We start from the raw sequence: 20,565 nt of genomic DNA on the forward strand, positions 1-20,565 counted from the left end.
ACTTCCCCCTGATTCTCTGCAAAGATGCCCGGGCCACAGTAATGGCTGTCGTATAGCAGGCAGACCAGGCCAGAGTAATGACCGCAACGGGCCGAATCTGCTCTGCTGAATAATTGAGTTCCAGAGAGGGGCCTGGTCAGGAAGCGACAGCGGCTGTCATATATGTAACCCCCCCCCACCACACACACACACACACACACACACACACACACACACACACACACACACACACACACACACACACACACACACACACACACACACACACACACACACACACACACACACACACACACACACACACCCCCCTCTCTTCCACTGGCTATAGGCCGATATAAGCCCCAGGCTGAACCTGAATAAAACACACTAGTATACTCATTGAATGTGGTGAGAAATGGAGATGGTCATCTGCTCAAGTCAAGATTGACATAGGCAGGATGACCCAAGAGAGAGACCCGCGGCAATACATAATAATGGTATCACAGTGAATCTTATGTCCCCATAGGGCAAGCCTCTTGTTCTACAGGGACCGGGCGTATTGGCAATTATACAATGGGTGTCGGAATTATTCCAAGCCAGGTCGCAAGACACACCTGGGAGGGTGCAGCAAAGCCTTATTATGGGAGACGACAATTCGGGACAGCTGACAGGTGCACAGAGATCCTAAATTAGTGTCACAAAACGATGTCAAAAAAATCGTAAAAAGTCGAAAGAAAAGTATCTGTAGGCCTGAAGATAACGGACAAGATAGATGTGAAAACCCATCGCAGGGATATAATTGTAATGTAGGACATTCCGCATCGAAAGTTCGAAAAAAGCACACTATCTGACACAATGGAGTAATGAACAGCGTGCCGGAGAAGCTATGCAACACTTTCCAGACTCTTTCTAGGTCGGGTGTCAACCGGAAGAGAAAAAGTTATCCATGCAGGAGGTTTTATCTGTGCTCCGGAAAATAAAAAGTATTTTCTTTTTAGCATGGTGATGTAAGAATTTCCTGTTGACTTCCTGTCCGTGGCGGCGGCTAGGTGTACCGGTCCTCCCTGCCGGAGGGAAAACCCCCCAGGGCTAATTAGGGAGCCGGCGGCTTCTGTGGCAGTCAGCCGATGCTTGCAAGAGGGGGGTGCCCAGGGGAGTACGCTAACTTCCTGTACATTGGCCCTCGGTAAGAGGCTGGCTGGGTGGACAGGGGCGTTGAAGATAGGATCTCAAAGAACTAAAAGTTAGACTTTAATATAAAAACTAGAACAAAGACAGACCCATCCCCTCTTAACACCACCACCGCCACCACGTGACTCAGCCATTCTGGATAAAACGTTGAAACATTATTCATGGCACGGCATATGCGTCGCCAACAAGGGCATTGCTAATGCGTACGGAGGGCGAGGCGAGGGGTCAAAGGTCACTCTTCATCCGCCGAGAAGGGCTATTGGACACTGCGGGCCGGGCCGAGGGGAAGGGAAGACACAGATGGCGTCGCCGATGGGCCGTAACTCTACCTTCTGGTTTTTCCACATAATTACATGAGACCACGCTCACCATGCGAAGCCTGTGCAGAGCCACACAAAGCCCCCCGCCTCATATGCAGTCTAATGAAATGACATCAACCCACGCGGCCCACCAAGAGTACAACGGGCAGAAAGTAAGCCCTGTCCGTTAGAAAGAAAAAACGATTCCCCCCCCCCCCCCCCCCAACATTATTTTATATCGACTTCCTTTGCTGAGGCCCTGATTAAAGCGTGTGTTTGTGGTGGCTGCTGCTCTTCTGCTGACTAATGGAATGTCCAGACGAACGGTAAACAGAATTGGTAAACTGTAGCGCTGGGAGCTCACAAAGCCGGGAGGCTCTGTTCCCGGAGACTGATGAGCGATGGCGATTGTTCTGGAACGTCGCTCCCGTTCCTGTTTCCTGTCTCCAAGCCCTGCAGATTAGTGCAGCTCCATCTGAACACGATAAGTGTGGTTTTACCACCTTGAGGTAGCCCGAGGAAACCCATAGGGGGAGTGGTCTCCAACTAGAATCATGCAGCACACAGTTCATGGACGACATTTATGAATCGTTTTATGCGTACAAAGGCGATGAGTTTGTGGTTTATCTTGGGTGGAAGGGTGACTATGGGCTACTGTCCTTTTCTGTGACACTGGAGCGATAGGGATAGCTTAGAATCCCAGGTGTCAAAGTTCAAAGCTTGCGTTATGCTTGGAAAGACACCTGTGTGGTCGAAATACATTTCATCCTGTTTCAATTACGCACTCTGCTGCGCAGCGGCAAGGCACAAGGTGGGCTGTGACGTGGTTTGCAGCTCAGATAGAGAGAGTTATCCTTATACAAGATATGAGATTGTAATTCACACAACAAAACAAAATATGAAATACTTACTCGGAGGAATCGATGAAGTATATTACAAGGGCACCGATGCTGAGGGCAAAGACGAGCACCACCTGAAATATAATAAAAACAATGAAAGAAATGGATGAATGATGAGACAGAAATACACAGAGGTACAGCTGCAGGATTTCCGGCAGTTAAAAAAACGGTTAAAGTTGATGGCTTTCTGCCTTAGGCTTTCGTTGTGTTGGACGACATTTCATGTTGACCAGGGCCACACACATATCTGTTTTTGTTTACCATGACGTTTGACATTTAAAGGCTCAGGAGAAAGGAATGCAGCAGTTGTTAATGTCCAGAAGTCATTTGTTTTTTGGAAGAGGCTGACTAACTAAAACCACAGCGATTCCTATGTTTGCCACTCACCGTCTCAAAGAAGACCTGTTCAAGAGGTTCACAAAGCTTGAGTTTCATTCACACACCATGTCCCACTCCTACGCTACCTTTACCATACTGCTCGTCATGCATTGAATTATTGTGTTTGACTTTAAATGCATTCATGTATTCATTGACACACACAAACATTCATGAATGTAGGCTTCAATTCATACGTCAGTCTTTGATTCTCTCTCTCACGCACAACCAAACACCCAAGCACGGCCAGAGGCCCTGACCCACAAACAAACACACACACACACAGATAAACACAAGTCCATTAACTAAACAAGCTCCTCCGCTGTAGTGCACCTCATGAACTGTCAATTGTAAATATATTGTAGTGTTTTTATAACAGGCATAAACACACACAAATACAAACACACACAAACACACACAGGAGAGCGGCACTACCATACCGTTGGCGATGCAATGCAGCTTGAAAAATTGTCAGTGTGTGTGTGTGTGTGTGTGTGTGTGTGTGTGTGTGTGTGTGTGTGTGTGTGTGTGTGTGTGTGTGTGTGTGTGTGTGTGTGTGTGTGTGTGTGTGTGTATGAAAATGTGCATGTGTGTGTGTGTGTGTACGTATGTGTGTGCTTGTATACATGTGTGTGTGTGTGTCTGTGTGTGTGTGCAAACGTGTGTGAGGGAAAATGTGCATGCAGTGTTCCCCTCAGCACTGTATGGTTAAGGCGGCCACTTTAACAACAATAGGGCCCCGCCTTGACTAACAATGTATAAATTATTAATTATTAACAAAGAATTAACAAAGTAGAAAACTCTCGCAGGGAAAGAAAACATACTTCCATCAGGTATAAAAAAAATGAATCGGTAATACTGTTCCCCCCCCCCCGCTCCTTGACCACCTTGACTAAGACATTTTCTGGGAGAAACACTGGCATGTATACATTGGTGTGTATGAGTGTGCGTGCGTGTGTGTATGAGTGTGTGTGTGGCTCCCATTTTGTCCGTTCCTGAGAGGGCCATCCCCCGCCACTCCAAGAACCCACCGCGACGCCACAGAAGCAAAGGCTCCAGACATGCTTAGCATTGCCAGGCGGACGCACTCTTCCTGTGACGTCCGCAAACCATGACAAACACACACGGAGCACTGAGAGTGAATCAATATAACGGTCCTTGTCTGTGTGGCCATGTTTCCCCCTGTGGCGGACACAGGGGGGAAACATGGCCGCAGGAAGGAAGAAACAGTCAATGTCCATGATGGAACTGGGAACCAGAGCGTCTACTCCTGTACCATGTGACTGAGCAGCCTTTGCAGCTGACGCTAGCAGAGGCAATAAGGCTACACAATAATAATAATAATAATAACAACAATAATAAAGCAACCCAATAATAAAACCATTAAGATAACCGTGTTTGAAACGGGTGTACTGAGAGAGATTTTGTGAACAAAATAAACAATATAAATTCAATATAAACATCATCATATAAATAAAATTGATTTTTTTAAGAGGTAACAAGCATTCCACTGTTGTTGCATGTGTCATGCATATGACTCATTCACCTGGAAACAGACTCTTAAACTTGAATAAACTGTTATTTTAACCAGCTCTACAAATACTTCATTCCAAAGGTTAGACTTTCATCAAATTGACCCATGTTATTACTTTAATCAACACTCAAGGACACGCATTACATCAGAGGATGAGAATGTGGCCTAAGCAACCCGCATTCTAAAAGTCATTATGATATTATAAATGGAGGGAGGACGGCAGGGGAGGGAGGGGGGAGGGAGGGAGGGGGGAGGGAGGGAGGGAGGGAGGGAGGAAGGGTTGAGGATTGCGCAGTTAATCCGCGGAGACAAAAGCCGTCTCCACGCAGAGAACACGTTTAACATAATGCACTTCAGAAGTTGTCTGTGACCTCTCGTGCCGTAGCCGACTAAGAAGCCTCACAATGGGTCCCCACGCGCACGGAGGCCAAAAGGGCGTAAATAATGGATAAGCTCAGGGCCTGGTCATTTCCATGATGTGAAATTGCATTGTCACTGCACAATTGACGTCTCCGTAATGAGAAAACACCTCCATGCATTTTTTATCTCTCTCCCCACCCCCCCTTCCCCTCCCCCTAGTCCCCTCCCGCATCTTTAATAGGACAGGAGGTGTCTTTATGTCTTTAGCCATGGGGGGGGGGGGGGGGGTGGTGGACGAAGAAGAAGACAAAAAGGTAATTGCAACATGATGAAGGCTGCTCGTCGCCAGGGCTAAATGAAATCTCCCACGTTAGATCAAACACTGCCTGCAAGGCTAACAAAGGGGGGGTGCTGGGGTAAACCATCACCCTTGTTCTGACAGGGAGGTTGTGCCAATGATGTTCCAGCCTTTATCTCGGGCCAGGGCGGAAATACAACGAAAAGGCAGACACCGTCCCATCTATATCTCGATCTGTCGGTAGCGAGGCTACTATCCACAAGGGGGCACGTTGCGCTGGGGTTTAGCCCGTGGATGTAAGCCCTCCACCCCCGTGTTTGTCTGGTAGCCTAAGCTGTGTTTCAATGCTATGCACTGGGAGCTCACTGGCAGCTACAGATAACTGCTACCATCAACACATCTGGTCTGATTCCAAAAGATAGAATTAATAGTAAAACTGCTGTAATAATTCTCCTCTTTTGCCCCACCATGGGGAAGTTTTGCTACGATTGTTACAATCAAAAGTTTGCACAACACAATTTACCCGATAAATTGGTTAACATTGAATCCTTCAGTTGTTGTTGTTTTCGTTCACTGTTAGGCAACCGTTTATAGCTGTGCTAACATAATTGCACAAGGATTTTCTTATCATCAATTAGCCTTTTAATTAGGCTAACTAAATAATGTACCATTAGAACACAGGAGTGATGGTTGCTGAAAATAGGCCTCTGTACACCTTATTATTTACCACATTAACTTAAGACTGTATTTCAGATTGATTAAATGTTATCTTCATTGAAAAAAAGAAGAAGTTTTTCTTTCAAAACTAAGGACATTTTCAAGTGACCCCAAACCTTTTAGCGGTAGTCTACATCTTAATCAGCCCAATATTATTACTATAATTGCTGTTGCTCCCAAGCAAGACATTGTCCTACTTCTAGCAGCGATGCCCCCCGTTACCAGCAGCCCAAGTCCCCTACCCACCACCCACCAGCCCCCCCCCCCCTTCCATCGCACACTTCCACAAAAAAAAAATCACACCTTTCAGGGGCCAGAATACTTAGCGCCCTGAGCAGCGCTTTACTCTGGAAGCGAAGCGGAGTCCCTCGACCCCACATTCACCGCCGATACGAGCTCCTCGGTGGAAGACGCCGCACCCCGTGTCACACGGTTTTACTACACGGTCGACACAGCCCACATCATGTCACGGTAACTAATGTGTGCTATTACGCCTAATGTGCCCAATTTCTCCACAGACAGAAACGACTGTTTGAGGCCAGTTCCCCCACCCCCTCCCCGCGGCAGCTCACTTGGCGAGGGATCCGATGTGGTAAACGTCGGTCTCAATGAGGACGCCGCTCCACAGCGCTGGGCCATTCAGCGCTTGGAGCACCCTCCAGGCCTCCACTTAGAGGCTGACTCACCGACGGCAAAGGCATTGTGAGATACAAGCGAGTCGAGTGAGAGAGAGGACTCCTTGACCGGGTTCGGCTGAGAAACTCGCACGGTCTGACTCTGGGAAAAGAGGGGGTGGCGCTCAGATAGGGCTGCTGCTCGATTATGGAAAAAGATCATATTCACGATTATTTTGGTCGATATTGAAATCCAGGTTATTAAAATTATTATTTTTGAGTTTGAAAACATGATGCATTTATTAAGCATTCCTCTCCAAAGGAAAACGCTGTTACTGAGAACTTCCCCTTAAAAAGAAATACACTAAATGTTCAAATAGATAATGTTCAAATAGGTATCCAGCTGTTCTGAAATTTCTAGAAACATTCAATGAATACAAATACTATCAAGTTGAAACTAAACAAAATCGATTCAACCCGATTATATTAGTTTTACGTAAAAATCAAAATCGCGATCAAAATTCGATGAATCGCACGGCCCCACTCTGACAGCATCGCCTGTCAGGTCAGATGGGATGTGTCATTTAAATGGTGGTGTAGGTGAGGTTTGAGAGCAGGAAAGAGAGAGGGAGCAGAAATGGGGTGGAAAGGAGAATTAGGCAGCCAAAATAATGTCCCCTCCCTCTCTGTGTTTCTCAGCCATTGAGAAGCGATGCATTATACGCACCTGTGATTGACAGTCAAGATGCTATCCCCGAACCAATCAGGGAAGAGATGCCAGAAATGAGCTGGGTTAAGCCAGGAGAGAAGTATAAAAATCTAAATTGGCTCTTATAGGGGCAGGCGCAGTCTACTCGATATTCACTCAGCGCATACTCAGTAAAAGCTGACCGAGGGCTTTGGCATTTCTTTGAAATTACACTCAAATAATGGCTCATAAATCATACCTACCTCACCCCTCATATATATATTCTACCAAAAAAGAAAACTGCCCTTTTCTGTATCATCAATTGGCCTCTTTTGGGCCACAGATGACGACTTTGGCTAGTCCTGGCAGATGTGTCCCCTGAGCCACGCCCATCAGCCACCACAATAGTAAAAAACAGATCACTTCCAACGCTCCATCTATAACTGAACCGGCTGAAGCCAGGGGTCAGCATGTTCCGAAATTTCTTAAAGCCTGTAGTTACCGGGGTGGGCGGGAGGGGGAGAGGGGGGAGGGCGGGAGGGTAGGGGATCAGAGAGGCCATTGGGGGAAAGCCAGAGATTTGTGCATCGGCTCCATTCACTGCATCTTTGTTCACAGGAAAAGCTGCTGCCCTGGATCTGAATCTGCCACCGGCTCCACCGATGGAGAGGTTGCACTAGGACAGGTCACATCCAACAACGGGGGGGGGGGAGAGGACCCCAGCCGGGGAGACTTTCTTGCCCTAACTTTGGGTTGCTGGAAAAGCTCATTAAACGTCTAAAAACCTGCGCGTCGATGCACCTCCGGGGTGACTGCTGAGCAGCAGAGCCCGGGTGCCGGTGGACCAGAGGTCTGCTCCGGCTAAAATAAGCACAGCCGGAAGGCCGCCCGTGGGAAATACAGGGCCGACCCATCTGTCCCCCTGTCCTGACGAGGAAATGCCACGCTGGATGTCATCTGCCACTCTGGACAAAATGTCACTCGTTAGGGGGGGAAGGGGTGCATACTAATGTCACTCATTGACATTCTTCGGCTGAACACTCCGGGCTGTCTGCCTCGACATGGATTACAATCGACTGGAGCCCTGTCTTTTAAAATGATAAAGTGACGTTATTGAGATGTGGTTCACTTAGGGGTATTGGCGTCTCATTTACATTGTATTGGAGTGGATTGGGTGTGATCACCGCTGCATAATTACAAATGCTGCCAAAAAATAATAATACAGGAGGCTTATTATTGTATGGTGGAAGATCCAATATTTAAAACAGTAGGATCAGGATGGTTAAATACTCAATACATGGAAGTGCTCAATGATTACAAAGGTTTCTTCGAGTAGCCGTCCGAGAGAAGGCCTCCTTGCGTCCGATCCGTTTAAGGGCGGAGCGACGGGCAGGGATTTATGTGGGTGGGGCTGAATTGATGAACACGTCCTTGGTTGGCGCTGCAAATCTATCCCCTTAGAGGACGGGAGGAGCAGAAAAGGCTGCTGGGGCGGCTGGGCGGCGTTCAGGCTGTAATCGGCTGGAGGAGTCGGTGACCACGGATTGATCCGCATGTTTACAACTACACCCATAAAGGCCTCCGTCCAACAGGAACCGTAACGGTGGAGGAGGGAGGCAGGGGGGGGGACTTTTACAACACACATTAACGAGAGAGTCCGTGGCAATTAGGGCCGACAGCAGGGGATGTTACCGGACAGCACACACGTGCACGTAACACACACACACACACAGAAAAGTAAACACCAAGAGTGTATGTATAAAGATGTATATTGTATAAATATAAATATATATATATATGCAGTATATAGCAACTCTTGCCCACGTCAAAGAGGAGGTGTTGGAGACATTACTGACGCACATAACAAGGATATGATGAGAACCATTGCCTTTACAGAGAGCTGTCATGCAGTAAAGAAGGCCAGGGTTATTCTATTTTCATAAGTGACAATGTTTCTTTCTCCTGTTTACAAGCCAAGTCTAGTGAATAGACACCTACATCCTGTAACTGACTATTTGCATTGGTGTCCAAGCCCATACTTAAGATGAGAATGAATAGATATGGCCCCAAGGGTAAACAATATATATTGCTTATCGCCCGAAAGTCAATATTTGTGAGCATAATTATGTTTGCCTGGCGAGGCTTATCACTTCATCTCATCATTTTTATCTTCGGTCTAAGTTGACTAGAAGAGAAATACATTTAATTCACTGAGGCCTGGTGTCAAAAAATCTCCCTTCAGATGAATAATGTAAAGTCTAATAGGAGAGGACCTCAAATCATTGGGAAAGGTTGGTTACACTTTCTTTTGCATTATATGTTTTGCCAAGCTCGTAATTAACAGCAAACACAAACTCGGCCAGCACTAGTAAACAATAAAAGTGTCTGTAAAGGTTTCACTAATTTCAATCCCCTTCTGAAAGCTTTATTCAATCACGCAAATGAGTTACTCCTCAGTAGAATATCTCCGTAACCAAACAGGGAACAAGGCTTGACTCCGCCCCTTTCCGTTTCTTGTTTCCAGCTGCAAAGGTTCTGCTGTATAAGTAGGACTGGCCTCACTGTCTCTCAGTTTTTAATCCTAAAACTGTGATAGTTTACAGACTAAATTGTTGATTACAATCAGATTACAAGCATTTTGTAGTGTACTCTCTGATGCCCTACTAGAGTTAGACACAACAACAGGCAATCTGGTATGAGCTGGGGTGATCCTGATCTAATCTTCTCGGAAAACCGCTCCTTTCCCTCATCCAGATTTACCGCGTAGGGCAGACACCAGGGCGTGATGTCTTAAAGTACAGCTGCATCGCTGGGAGAGGCCTAAGCTGGTGTTCACCGTCTGCGTTGACCGCGTGTGTGTGTGTTAACTGTGTGCGTGCATGCGTGCTTGCGTGTGCGTGTTAACCATGTGTGTATCTTGTGTGTGTGTGTGTGTGTGTGTATTCACCGTGTGCGTACGTGCGTGTGTCATTTGCGGAGAAAGGGAAAAATACAAAATGAATGCTAATAAGGGGACCTGGCTTGTACTCTTGTGGACCTGGCATCCTCCTTAAGTGAGAGAGAGTGAGAGAAAGAGAGAGACAGAGACGGACAGAGACAGAGACAGAGACAGAGACAGAGACAGAGACAGAGACAGAGAGGCAGAGGCAGAAAGATGGAGAGCAATATCTATCCACAGGTGATCGGTCTGTCTCTCTGTCTATGTTTCTGTGTTTCTGTGTCTCCATAGGAAAATGTATACGCTTTTGAAGTTGTTTTTTCTGATCCTTGTCAGCGGTAATCACAAGCTTTCCAAAACATATGATACTGTGTTTCCAAAAGTGTATTAGTCATTCTAACAGAGCTGCTTCGATTGTTGCTTTAACCCTCCTGAAGTTCAGTTTAGCCATCAGCAAGTTAATAACCATAGTTTATGGCTAGCGTATGGTTCCATTGCCATATATGGGGAGTAGCCAACGTTAAAGGTCTACGACAACATAGACTAAGAGCCAAGTGAGCTATCGTATCTAGAGTCTAAGCGTTCCGCATCAGTAATGCTTTTGACATCTGCCGTGCAGTGTAATAGCACACGTACATGGAGACGGAAGAGCACGCAAGTAAAAGAGAGTCCGCTCATCATTTAGACGACATAACAAATTACATTACAGCTTAGTTATCCATGGTGATGGGAAATGACTCTGTTTGACGCGCCATTCATAATCACTCTTCAATCAATCTATTTGAAAATAGAACCGTCTTCCTACTAGCCTGCCTGCCTGTCTGTCTGTCTGTCTGCGTGTCTGTCTGTGTGACAATTGTCAATGTGCCATGTCATGTCAGAATGGTACTATCACACTAAGCCAGACAATGGCTGCATGACATCAATGACCAATGTCAGAGTCTTCATCTTAACCTACAGTATCTCAAGTAGATTGACAGGACAGAAGAGTTAGCTAGCACAGTAGCACAAGGGACCTGTAATACTGGTGCGGTTTGACAAATCAGGTGAACAACGCTAACAAGCAATCAGGGAATACACAAAGTTTCCAAGTTTGTAGTTTCTTGAATTTGTAGTATTTCTAATGGCCTAGTAAAGAGTCACTATGTTAATATATGGTGGGAGCTAGATATCGCTAAGAGTCGGCACTACTCGCCTGCTGTTAAAAGTTCACTGGTCAGTGTTCCAGGATATGTCAGCAGAGAATGAACCAACAACAAAGCACAGCACCCCTGGTGACAATTTAATTTAATTTCACCATGGCCAAAAACCAAGACCATCCATCAAGGGCCATTATATCAGCTCTGAGAACAGTTGGCCTGTACATCTCTCAGTGTGATCAATGTGTTCTTAGAATAGACACCGCTAAGCAGGGCTTCATCCATGGGGTTTTCCCTTTCATGCCTGTAAAGTCAACACACACGTACACACACGTGGGTTAAAACCGCTGGAGGGGGCGCAGGATTTCGCATTTATCTCCTCGATGTAAGTGTATTAGTTCTTTGTTCGTTTCTGTGCCTTTCCTGAGAGGCTTCATGCGGCCTCCTTCAAGTGACTGGGGCCCGCGTGGTTGCATGAGGGAACACACACGACAGAAATGCAGTATATTTACCAGCATAGATGCAGGTCAGCTCATATTCAGGGGATCTCGTATTATTATTTTTTCGAGTCTATTTATAACATATTCATAATCACTGTATCATACTTGCATGTACCAAAGGTTGCTTGCTCCAGCGAACCCAACTCCCTTTTTAATTGTTTTCATTAGTTTGTCATTTTTGTTTTTGTTTCACAGTAATTAAGAAACGGCCCCGGGGAATGGGTCCTGGTGGCTCGTTAAAAGCATTCAACCCCCCTCACCCCCACCTGAACTCTCCATCCTCCCTTTCCTCCCCCCCGTCCCCCCCCCTAAGGAGAACCGCAACAAAAGCCTCTCTGCTATCAGTGTGCTCGCTGGGGGGTTCGTCAGAGAGCGGGTGGAGGAACGGCCGGGGCTGGGGAGGTTCGGGGTGACGTCACGGGGAGAGAACACCGACGCACCACCACCGCCGCCACAGAGACGCTCCGGAGCCCAGAGTGGAAAACTGGAAGGGCGGTGGAGGGTGTTTTGTTTTATAGCCGTCGCTCCACAGGCGGTGGCCGGCCGTGTATCCTCTACAACGTCTTTTGACACAATTTTCTTTGGTATTGCAAAAGCTTCGTTCCATCTCATTTTGGTCAGCAGGTTGCAATTCGTACAGACTTCCTGAATGGTAACCTAAGCATGTCATCACCGATGATTGTTTTCAAGTGTGTGGACGAGAAAAAAATGGAAGGGTTTTTTGTGAGGTGTGGTCGATTTATTGAAGGATAAGGTTCTCCTGGGATGAACCACCTAGCTCGCACTTCCGGCCAAGGCACGCAAACATATTGTGTAACATGATTTAATGTCTCCACTGCTCTGTTTATCCCCCTATTGGATTGATAGTGTGCGCAATAAAAAAAAGGCGGATGAACCAAACGTACACACAATGAACAAACTTGGGATACAAAATAAATAGCAATAATGTGGGACATCCTATCCAACATTGGATGTACTGCGTGTAGAGGCCATCATATTGAAAGCTAGGGGAGTTTTCACAACCAACAAGGTCGAAAACAGCGCCTTGACTCACATGAACCTAAATCAATCTCTTAACTCAGTGGTTAGCGGTTATGAAACCAGCTGACTAGGAACACAATGGGCAGTAATTAATGCCTGCTCCAACCCGGACGCTGTGGATCTTATATTGTGTTTGTGTAATGCGGCTTTGAGAGGGCTCCATTAATACATAACTAAAGACCTGGTGCAACTGAGGCCGTGAAGCAATATAAACAAAACAGATGGGACTATTCCTGCACCGTTACGTATGACGGTTCGCATGAGACGTGGCTTTGGTAGAATTTATATCAAAGATCCCATTAGTGGAAAATAGAATAGACACAGAGAACAGACAGGGTTACACTGGGCTAGCAAGAACTGATTACGGCAGCTTCATTTTAGAGGCGCATTTAAAATACAGTTATGAAATGTTCTGAAACAGAGCTCTTTGCACGGGTTGCCTATCAGAGGGCCTGCTGGTTCTTAGTACGGGGTTTTCCTGATACAACGGTTTGTAACTCTTCCTCAGTGACCCACATGGTAAGAGGAACAGAACAAGCGTCTTGCAATGTGGGCAGAAACAAGCAAACATTGCACCCTCTGTTGCCGCACCTGTAGGTGATGCTTGCTTCGATAGCACAACACAAGTGTCAGTGAGTTTACAGATACCAAAAACGGGTTATTCAAATAATTGGTAGTGGATAAACTACCACATTTTCGGGTGGTTTCACAGGCTCCATTTCAAGGGCTTAAAGGACCTACCCAATTATTGGCAAATCAGTGGCTGGATCTGCATTTTTTGTAGTCCTAATTGCTTCACAAAAACATTCACCTCCCTTCCATACATCTACGCCCTCTAATGCAGGCTTTAGAGCAATGATCACATGCATAGGTATGATTCAGACCGAATTAAAAAGAACAATGTCAATAAAATGACAAAGTGATATCCGTGTCTGAGTGGAACGTCGATTTTGCACGGCGGGTTTAGCGTTCTCTCAACTCAACACTTTACCGAGATTAGCTTGAGACCAAGGAGGGTTACGCGAATGGATGAGGGTTAGGACAAGACAGTATCACACCTACAGTGTCTAAGGGCTTTACAGGCCCACACTTCCAAGGGTACCATGAGAAAAAGGCCCTAGCTGCCGCTCCCTAAGTGAATCCATAAGGATTCTGTCTGAGGTTGATAGTGGGAACTTATTTGAAGGATGTGTATTTCTTCTTTATAAGGTGTCTGCTTTGCACCCTCTTTTCATCCGCCTTTGTGAAAATGAGAAAGTACAAACCAGCTCTTCAAGAAGCTGTCTTGCAATGCATAGGGATACTATAGGAACCGTAGGTCAAAACACTTGGGACGATTAACCCTTCCTTTGAATCACGCTGTGCTGTGCCCCCCCCCCCCCCCCCCCCCAAGGGTTGTGTTTCACAAAGTGTAGGTTGCACTGTAACTACCGGCTGTGAGACACCCGATGCGTTGTTTGCTTGACTTGGGGTGACGCTACATTTTGAGTGATCTGATATCAGGAGGGGAGGGGGAGGGTGGAGTTTACACAAGTTCCTGAGGTGAGCGACACCAGGACCCGGGCATTCAAGGTAACCTCAAACTGTGTCTTATTGTGACCCTGCACACGCTGTACTTCACCGGGGAGGGGGGTGGATTTCTGGTCTATATTTCAGAATGGGAAAGGGTTTGTTGACGTCGTCCTAGATGGACACAGACAGCTAGAAATCCACTCGCTGTGCCGCACACCCGCTGTATAGAAATACTCAAATCCAATATTGGCTAAGCCTTGATTTAAGCCACTATGGAAGGCTTCCAACTACTCTCGCAGTCAAGTATAAAGAGCTTAGGCTGGCGGGTGGGGGCGGAATGGGCCGGTGGGGTAGGAGGGGTGGGTGGATGGGGGACGGGAACGGGATTGGGATTCACATGCGGTCTTCCCCCAGCACAGCATGCAGCTCTTAGGGCTGAACCATGATGTAGCCGTCCAAAAACACCAGTGGGTCGGTAGAGACAAAATGGAACTCATTTACCAGTAGCATCAAACATTTTCCACGCACCACTAGGTATAAACCTCGACAAATCCATCACAATAAGTCCATCCCTCCCGCTGCTATTGTTCCTGTTGTTAAAAAGATTAAATCTCTGCACAGGAGGGACATTTTTTCCTGCGATAGGCGAAGCATCGTTTTCAATGGAAATCATGGGATGACTCACTGGTCTGGCCTCTCTTTACAGAACGATTCACCCCCCTAGCAGGAGAAGGGGTCCTGTGTGGCCGACAACACAACAATAGGCATGGAAACTCCAATCACGTGGGACAAATGTAAATCGTGTGCCACTGCTGGCTCTCGGGGAACCTTCTCCCTGGCAAAGCAACGGATGAGAAAGGATTGTTCTCTGATGGTGGAGGCTCATGCCTAGGGAGAACTCAGCATGATGACAGGTGTTCAGAGAGGGAGCCAGAGTTTTCCCGGATAAAAATAAAGGAAACATGCGAAGGGAATTCACACACTCGAGGAAGGCCTCATGACGATGCGGGGGGGAAGGGAGCCCAGATAAATATCGTATTCAAACAAGCCTACACGTTATACAGTGAGATGTCGATAGGACGTTAAAGAACCGTGCAAATGACAATTAAAAAGGGGTAGCGGCGGTGGTCCTGGGACATTGCTACATCCATTATCCTATCGGTGTTCATTTTGTGTAAGTGGCTAACGGGATTAATTACATCCAGGTTGCCAAGGGCGGAATGGGTGCACCACACCTCGCCTGATGTAGAGCCCTCCCATCGTCACCGTGCGCCAGATGCTAAATCAAAAGTTCCCTCATTGACGCCTCGGCTACGTCTGTGAGTGGGCCTTTACCCTGTTGGTTTAAAGATGCATTGAAAGGTCTGTAGTGCTTGAAGGTGTTCCAAAATGCTCAGTGGAAGCCAAATGCCTTTTGTTTGCTTTATGGACTTGGCTTGAAAAAAGGGAGCAATATACCGGCTTTTTATCATGTTATCATGTTGTTATCATTTTTATCATCACCTTTTATCATGCGTACAAACACAGACTAGGGGTGTAACGATACATGTATTCGTATTAAACCGAATCGGTACGGACGTCAGGGTTCGGTGCATGGATTTACACAGAGAATACACGAAACACATAAAACTGGCGTGCAATTAATTAATGTAATGCGGAACTAATGTTAAATACGCGAGTTCTTCAGGGACAACTAATGCCGCGTTTCATCCGGAGGGTGCCGGTCGGCTCAGTACGCTAAGGTACGGCACGGATCCATGGACCTATTAAAGAAGCACGGGTCGCGTTTCCACCGCCAAAAGTGGTTGTGACCCAGTCTGAGCCGTATTGAGCCATACTTGTCTCACTGTACTCCTCCGTTGGGGTACTGAGTCGCCTTAAAGGGTGCCGGCAAGTTTGAGCTACACACACCGTCCGTTGATTGGTCGACAGAATCGCACTTCCGTGAAACAGGGGGATAATAACAAACAAACGCATTATCCGCGAGGTATTTATTGGAGAAAATGACGCACAAAAGTTTCCCGTCCTTCTTGGTCGTCCTACATTGGTGATCTTTGTTCATTGTGCGTGTTCATCTTTTTCCTTGGATTTATTAGCAGGCTACACTGTGTCGGGCTGCTATGAGGTCACAATGCTAACGTAGCTGCCGCGGCTATCGCCATCCCCTTTAACCCCCCCCACCCCCCCCCCCCAAACAATCCTGTCATTACACATTTCTTTAAAAAAATAAAGGCCAGATTTTTCCTGCTTCTTCCTGCTTGCTTTGCAAAATGGATCCAGTAGACGCTGTAGTGTATTTGCAAAACCGCGATATTATTGGCCAATGGATCCGGCGCTGCCTGAAAGTTGAACACATCTCAAATTCCATCCGTCCATCGACGGACTGAGGTACAGTGAACCAAGCTTGACACCTCGTGCCCACTGCACCGTCAGTCAAAGGACTCAGAAGGCGTGGCTGACGGATGGGGGAGCTTTCCAGGGTCGTCAGAGCCCGAGTAGTGTCGGTCTTTAAATTTGCATACGTGATCTGATTGGATGACGGATCCGTCGCTGCCGAAAAAGTTGAACATTTCAACTTTTTGACAGAGCCTTCAGCCCACGGATCCACAATGCCGTTCCCATTCAAAGTCAATGGGGATCAGTCAACGGACGGAGGCAGTGGGCACGAGGCGTAACTGAGCTGCGCTGAACCGCACCTTCACTACTCCACCAAGCCACACCGAACCGATCCACACCGAACCGATCCACACCCTCCGGTGGAAATGTGCTAATTCTGTGTACTTTGCACTTTCATAAATAAGACATGTTGCATTTTCAGTTTTATAACTGATTGTCTTATTTTGTTCACAAGTTATGGAAGGAGTCTGTAGATGATGTGGGCTACTTATTTTTTACTTTTTACATCTTAGATTACACAGTTCAGTTTGTTGCAGCTAGCTCAGGGGAGAGACTGTATGACAGTAGCTGGTACAACCTGAGTCATGCACAATAAAAAATAATTCCCTTCTGCATTTTTGTTTTTTCTTTTCCCTTTATTTTACAGAACTCGTATCGAACCGTGATGTCTGAACCGATGTATGAACTGAACCGTGACTTCAGTGTACCGTTACACCCCTGACACAGACGTTAGGGCAGGGCCAGGTTAGGTTTTTTATTAATGTTCCTGGTTTAGTTTAAGCCCGGTTCAAGTGATCTGTGACAAACCCTGGATGGAGAAACAAAAGAAGGTGCGCTTCAAAACACATCTAATGCTTTGGCAGTAGAAATATACGGCTACGGAATAGCCACTACCATACCTCTGGTAATGCAGCTTAGATACACCTTGAGTGTTTCTGATATGACACCCTGCTGCCAACCTGCAACAAACGGTGTGTTTTATTTCAGAAGGCATCGAGGAATGCCATTGTAAGCATATTCAGAATAGTCTCTGCATGTCAACACCACGGAGATGTGCTAACTACGCTCCCCGGATGCTATGCGTTGAGAATGTAGCAAGCCAACTAGTTCCAAATGAATGCTCTGTGTTTGGTGTTGTGTGTGTGCTTGTGTGTGTGCTTGCATGTGTGTGCTTGCATGTGTGTATGTGTGTGCTTGTGTGAGTGCACGTCCACATTGATGTGTGTGTGTGTTTGTGTACTTTTGTGAGTGCACGTCAGCATTGATATGTGTGTTTGCGTGCGTGAGTGGGTGTATTATAGCACTCTTTAAATATACTACCCCCGTCCCAAAAACCCATTCTGCAAATACTGTTGGCCTCCAGGATTCGGATGCTGTGTACATTAAGTGTTAGGATGCAAATGATGAACAGATGGCGTCTGACGTTGTCAACTGATCAAAGTTGATCCACAGGCACAACACATTCTCCACATACTGCCCGAGTGCGTGTCTTCATTCAGCAGGCGTGGGTTTTCAGACAGGGAGGTGACGGCTATAAACAGCCGTTTACCTGCAGCCGTTTTAAAAATAACCTGGCGGGCGAACGCACCTCTGAGTGAACCAATCAGCGCTAATGGAGCCTGTCTTTGAGGCCAGGCAACAAAGGGGGACTGAAGTCAGACGTGGCTCTGACAAAGCAGACGAGGCAGCTGCCGTCGCCCCCCGAAATAGCGTCGAGTGCCTGGTGGCTCCGTGGTGAGACTGGAGTGACTGGCGGCGGCGGCGGCTGATTGGCTGGATGGCAGCCAGCGCCAGAGGTGAAAGTCATGCATACCCTACCGACCCCCTGCTGGCAAGGGAGGCCACAGGTGGCATAAAAAAAAAAAACATCCCCCCCGATCCCCCCCGCCCCTAACTCTTTTGTCTCTGCCAAAACGGCAAGGGGTTGTTTGGTGCCATTTGTATGTATCCATTACATATGCTATCGCCGTTGCGGCAAAAACCGAAGCCAGGAGTCAAGCGGTGTGTATCTGCATGGGCTGGCTAGGAGGAGGGATTCACAACAGGGTGGATTTATGAGTGGACTAGGGGAGAGGCAAAGGAATGTAGATTGTTTTTTCTCTCATTCTTTTTCTTTCCTCAAACTGCTGACTCTTTCATAACGATCCAGATCCCTTTGGAAAGTATAGACGGCGATAAATCTGCACTCTGCGGCCGGCCGGTGCTCACGTCATGTTTGAATGGCACATCACTCTCGGTGCTCGCTCTCCCCCTCTCCCTCTCTCCCTCTCTCTCTCTCTCTCCCTCTCTCCCTCTGTCTCTCTCCCTCTCTCTCCTCCTCCCTCTCTTTCATCAGACAAAGAGCTTTTGCCTTGTAGTGCCTCCAACACTGCTGCTTATTGAAGCCCACAGAGGAGGAGAAGCGGGCAGTGGGGAATTTGCCCTGCTTGATGAAAATGCCCTCGTGAGCCACCTGTAATTTTCTTCTGAGAGCATTGCTCTCCTGTCGTACAGAGGCCCGAGATGGACGGACACTTTTTATTGGTTGTCCTGTATGCTTACGCGTGCCAATGCGTCGCAGTGTTCCTTGTACGTATTGATTGTCGCAACGCGCGCGTATCGTGACGTCTTTACCACTAAAACACGTACACTTGTCTGTGTTTTGTCTGGAGAGTGGTGCCGGTGACGCAGAGTCTGATCTATCAATCAGTGCTTGTGGGGATACTGCCAAAATCTACCCAGCAGCTAAAGGCTATCTAGGAGCTAGCTATGTATGCACCCATTTATAGAACACCATTTCTCCGGCCAACAGTGCACACACACACACACACACACACACACACACACACACACACACACACACACACACACACACACACACACACACACACACACACACACACACACACACACACACACACACACACCGCTGTGGACCTTCGGGAACTCCAGGTTGGCTAAATGTCACACAGCATGGGGTGTATACTTTAAGGTACCCCCTCCCTCCCCATCCCCCCTCTAACACACAAAAGACCCCCCACTCCTCCCCAGGTGTACTTTGCAAAAGACCAATCTCACAACACTTCCTGTCATCTGACATTGTCAACAACAATTACACACTACAGGTAACAACCACTCAATAGAAATGCATCACACAGAAGTAACACCGGCATTCAAATGCTCCCGGCCTAAACGCAAGTACACCTGGTTCCACCATCTAGTTCCTCTACATATGTTTGACACCCGTTTACACACGAGTGGGTTAGGAGAAAAAAATGATCTCAGTGTGTCTCGTAGCAATGACTGCCCTGTGTTTAAAGAGGGACCTAATGAGGCCGGGATTGACAGATGTGTGATCCCTCGTGTGCAGGGTGTTGTAGAGAGGGAGAGATGGGGCTGAGAGGCAAGGAGTGGGTTAATCTGTCTTTACATAGGGACCGGAGGCAGACCTGTAATTAGACAGTAAACACGAGGCCTTTAGCTTTTGTGTTTTCCGCAGGCTGCTTTGATTGAATGGAGAAGGGGGGGTAAAAGGGGGGGGGGGGGTTAAGGGATCTCAAACTGATAGGCTTTGCGAGCGGGTAAAGGTCACAGAGACGCGTCGTCCCCGGTGAGTAGAAGCGCCAAGGGCAACGTTTGATCTCGGAACAATCTGTTGGAAAGTCGGGGAGACGCGCGTTGGCCCCTTGACACCGGCGCAGATTGGTGTGAGGAACCTTTGACGGGTCGGCCCGCACCTGTGTCGCTCCCTACGCTCCGCACATGTTCTGTGATGTTGCGAGCTCTCAGCTGCGTTTGCGTTAGCTTACAGTGAGCTAACATACTGCTGATGTTGTCTCACTGTACTCGGGGGTTTCCCTTCACAGACAAAACAATAATGCTAATCCTTCTCTTAGGAAGCATTTATGCAAATTTAGCTTTTAACTAAAATCGGCATCCAATGTAATAACATTAAGGCTGACATCAGTGATAATTAACAGAAAAACTGTACCCAAACAAAATATACCCTTTATTTGTATTGTGTGATAAAAATGTCCCCAGTCATTACTTTTCCAAAACTTAAAATACATTTCTCCACTTAATAAATCCCAGCACTCTATATTCA

At 47.1% G+C, this 20,565-nt stretch overlaps 1 protein-coding gene across 1 annotated transcript in view; it reads right to left on the minus strand.

Annotated features, from left to right (window-relative positions):
• LOC130371806 (calcium-activated potassium channel subunit alpha-1-like) overlaps positions 1–20,565 on the minus strand; it is a 73,872-nt gene that overhangs the window by 36,322 nt on the left and 16,985 nt on the right. Inside the window, exon 3 of the mRNA XM_056577673.1 lies at positions 2,381–2,442. Within this exon, the coding sequence (XP_056433648.1) occupies positions 2,381–2,442 (62 nt within the window). The remainder of the gene's footprint in view (positions 1–2,380; positions 2,443–20,565) is intronic.

The sequence above is a fragment of the Gadus chalcogrammus genome, chromosome 18 (assembly GCF_026213295.1).
Source record: "Gadus chalcogrammus isolate NIFS_2021 chromosome 18, NIFS_Gcha_1.0, whole genome shotgun sequence".
NCBI lineage: Eukaryota > Metazoa > Chordata > Actinopteri > Gadiformes > Gadidae > Gadus > Gadus chalcogrammus.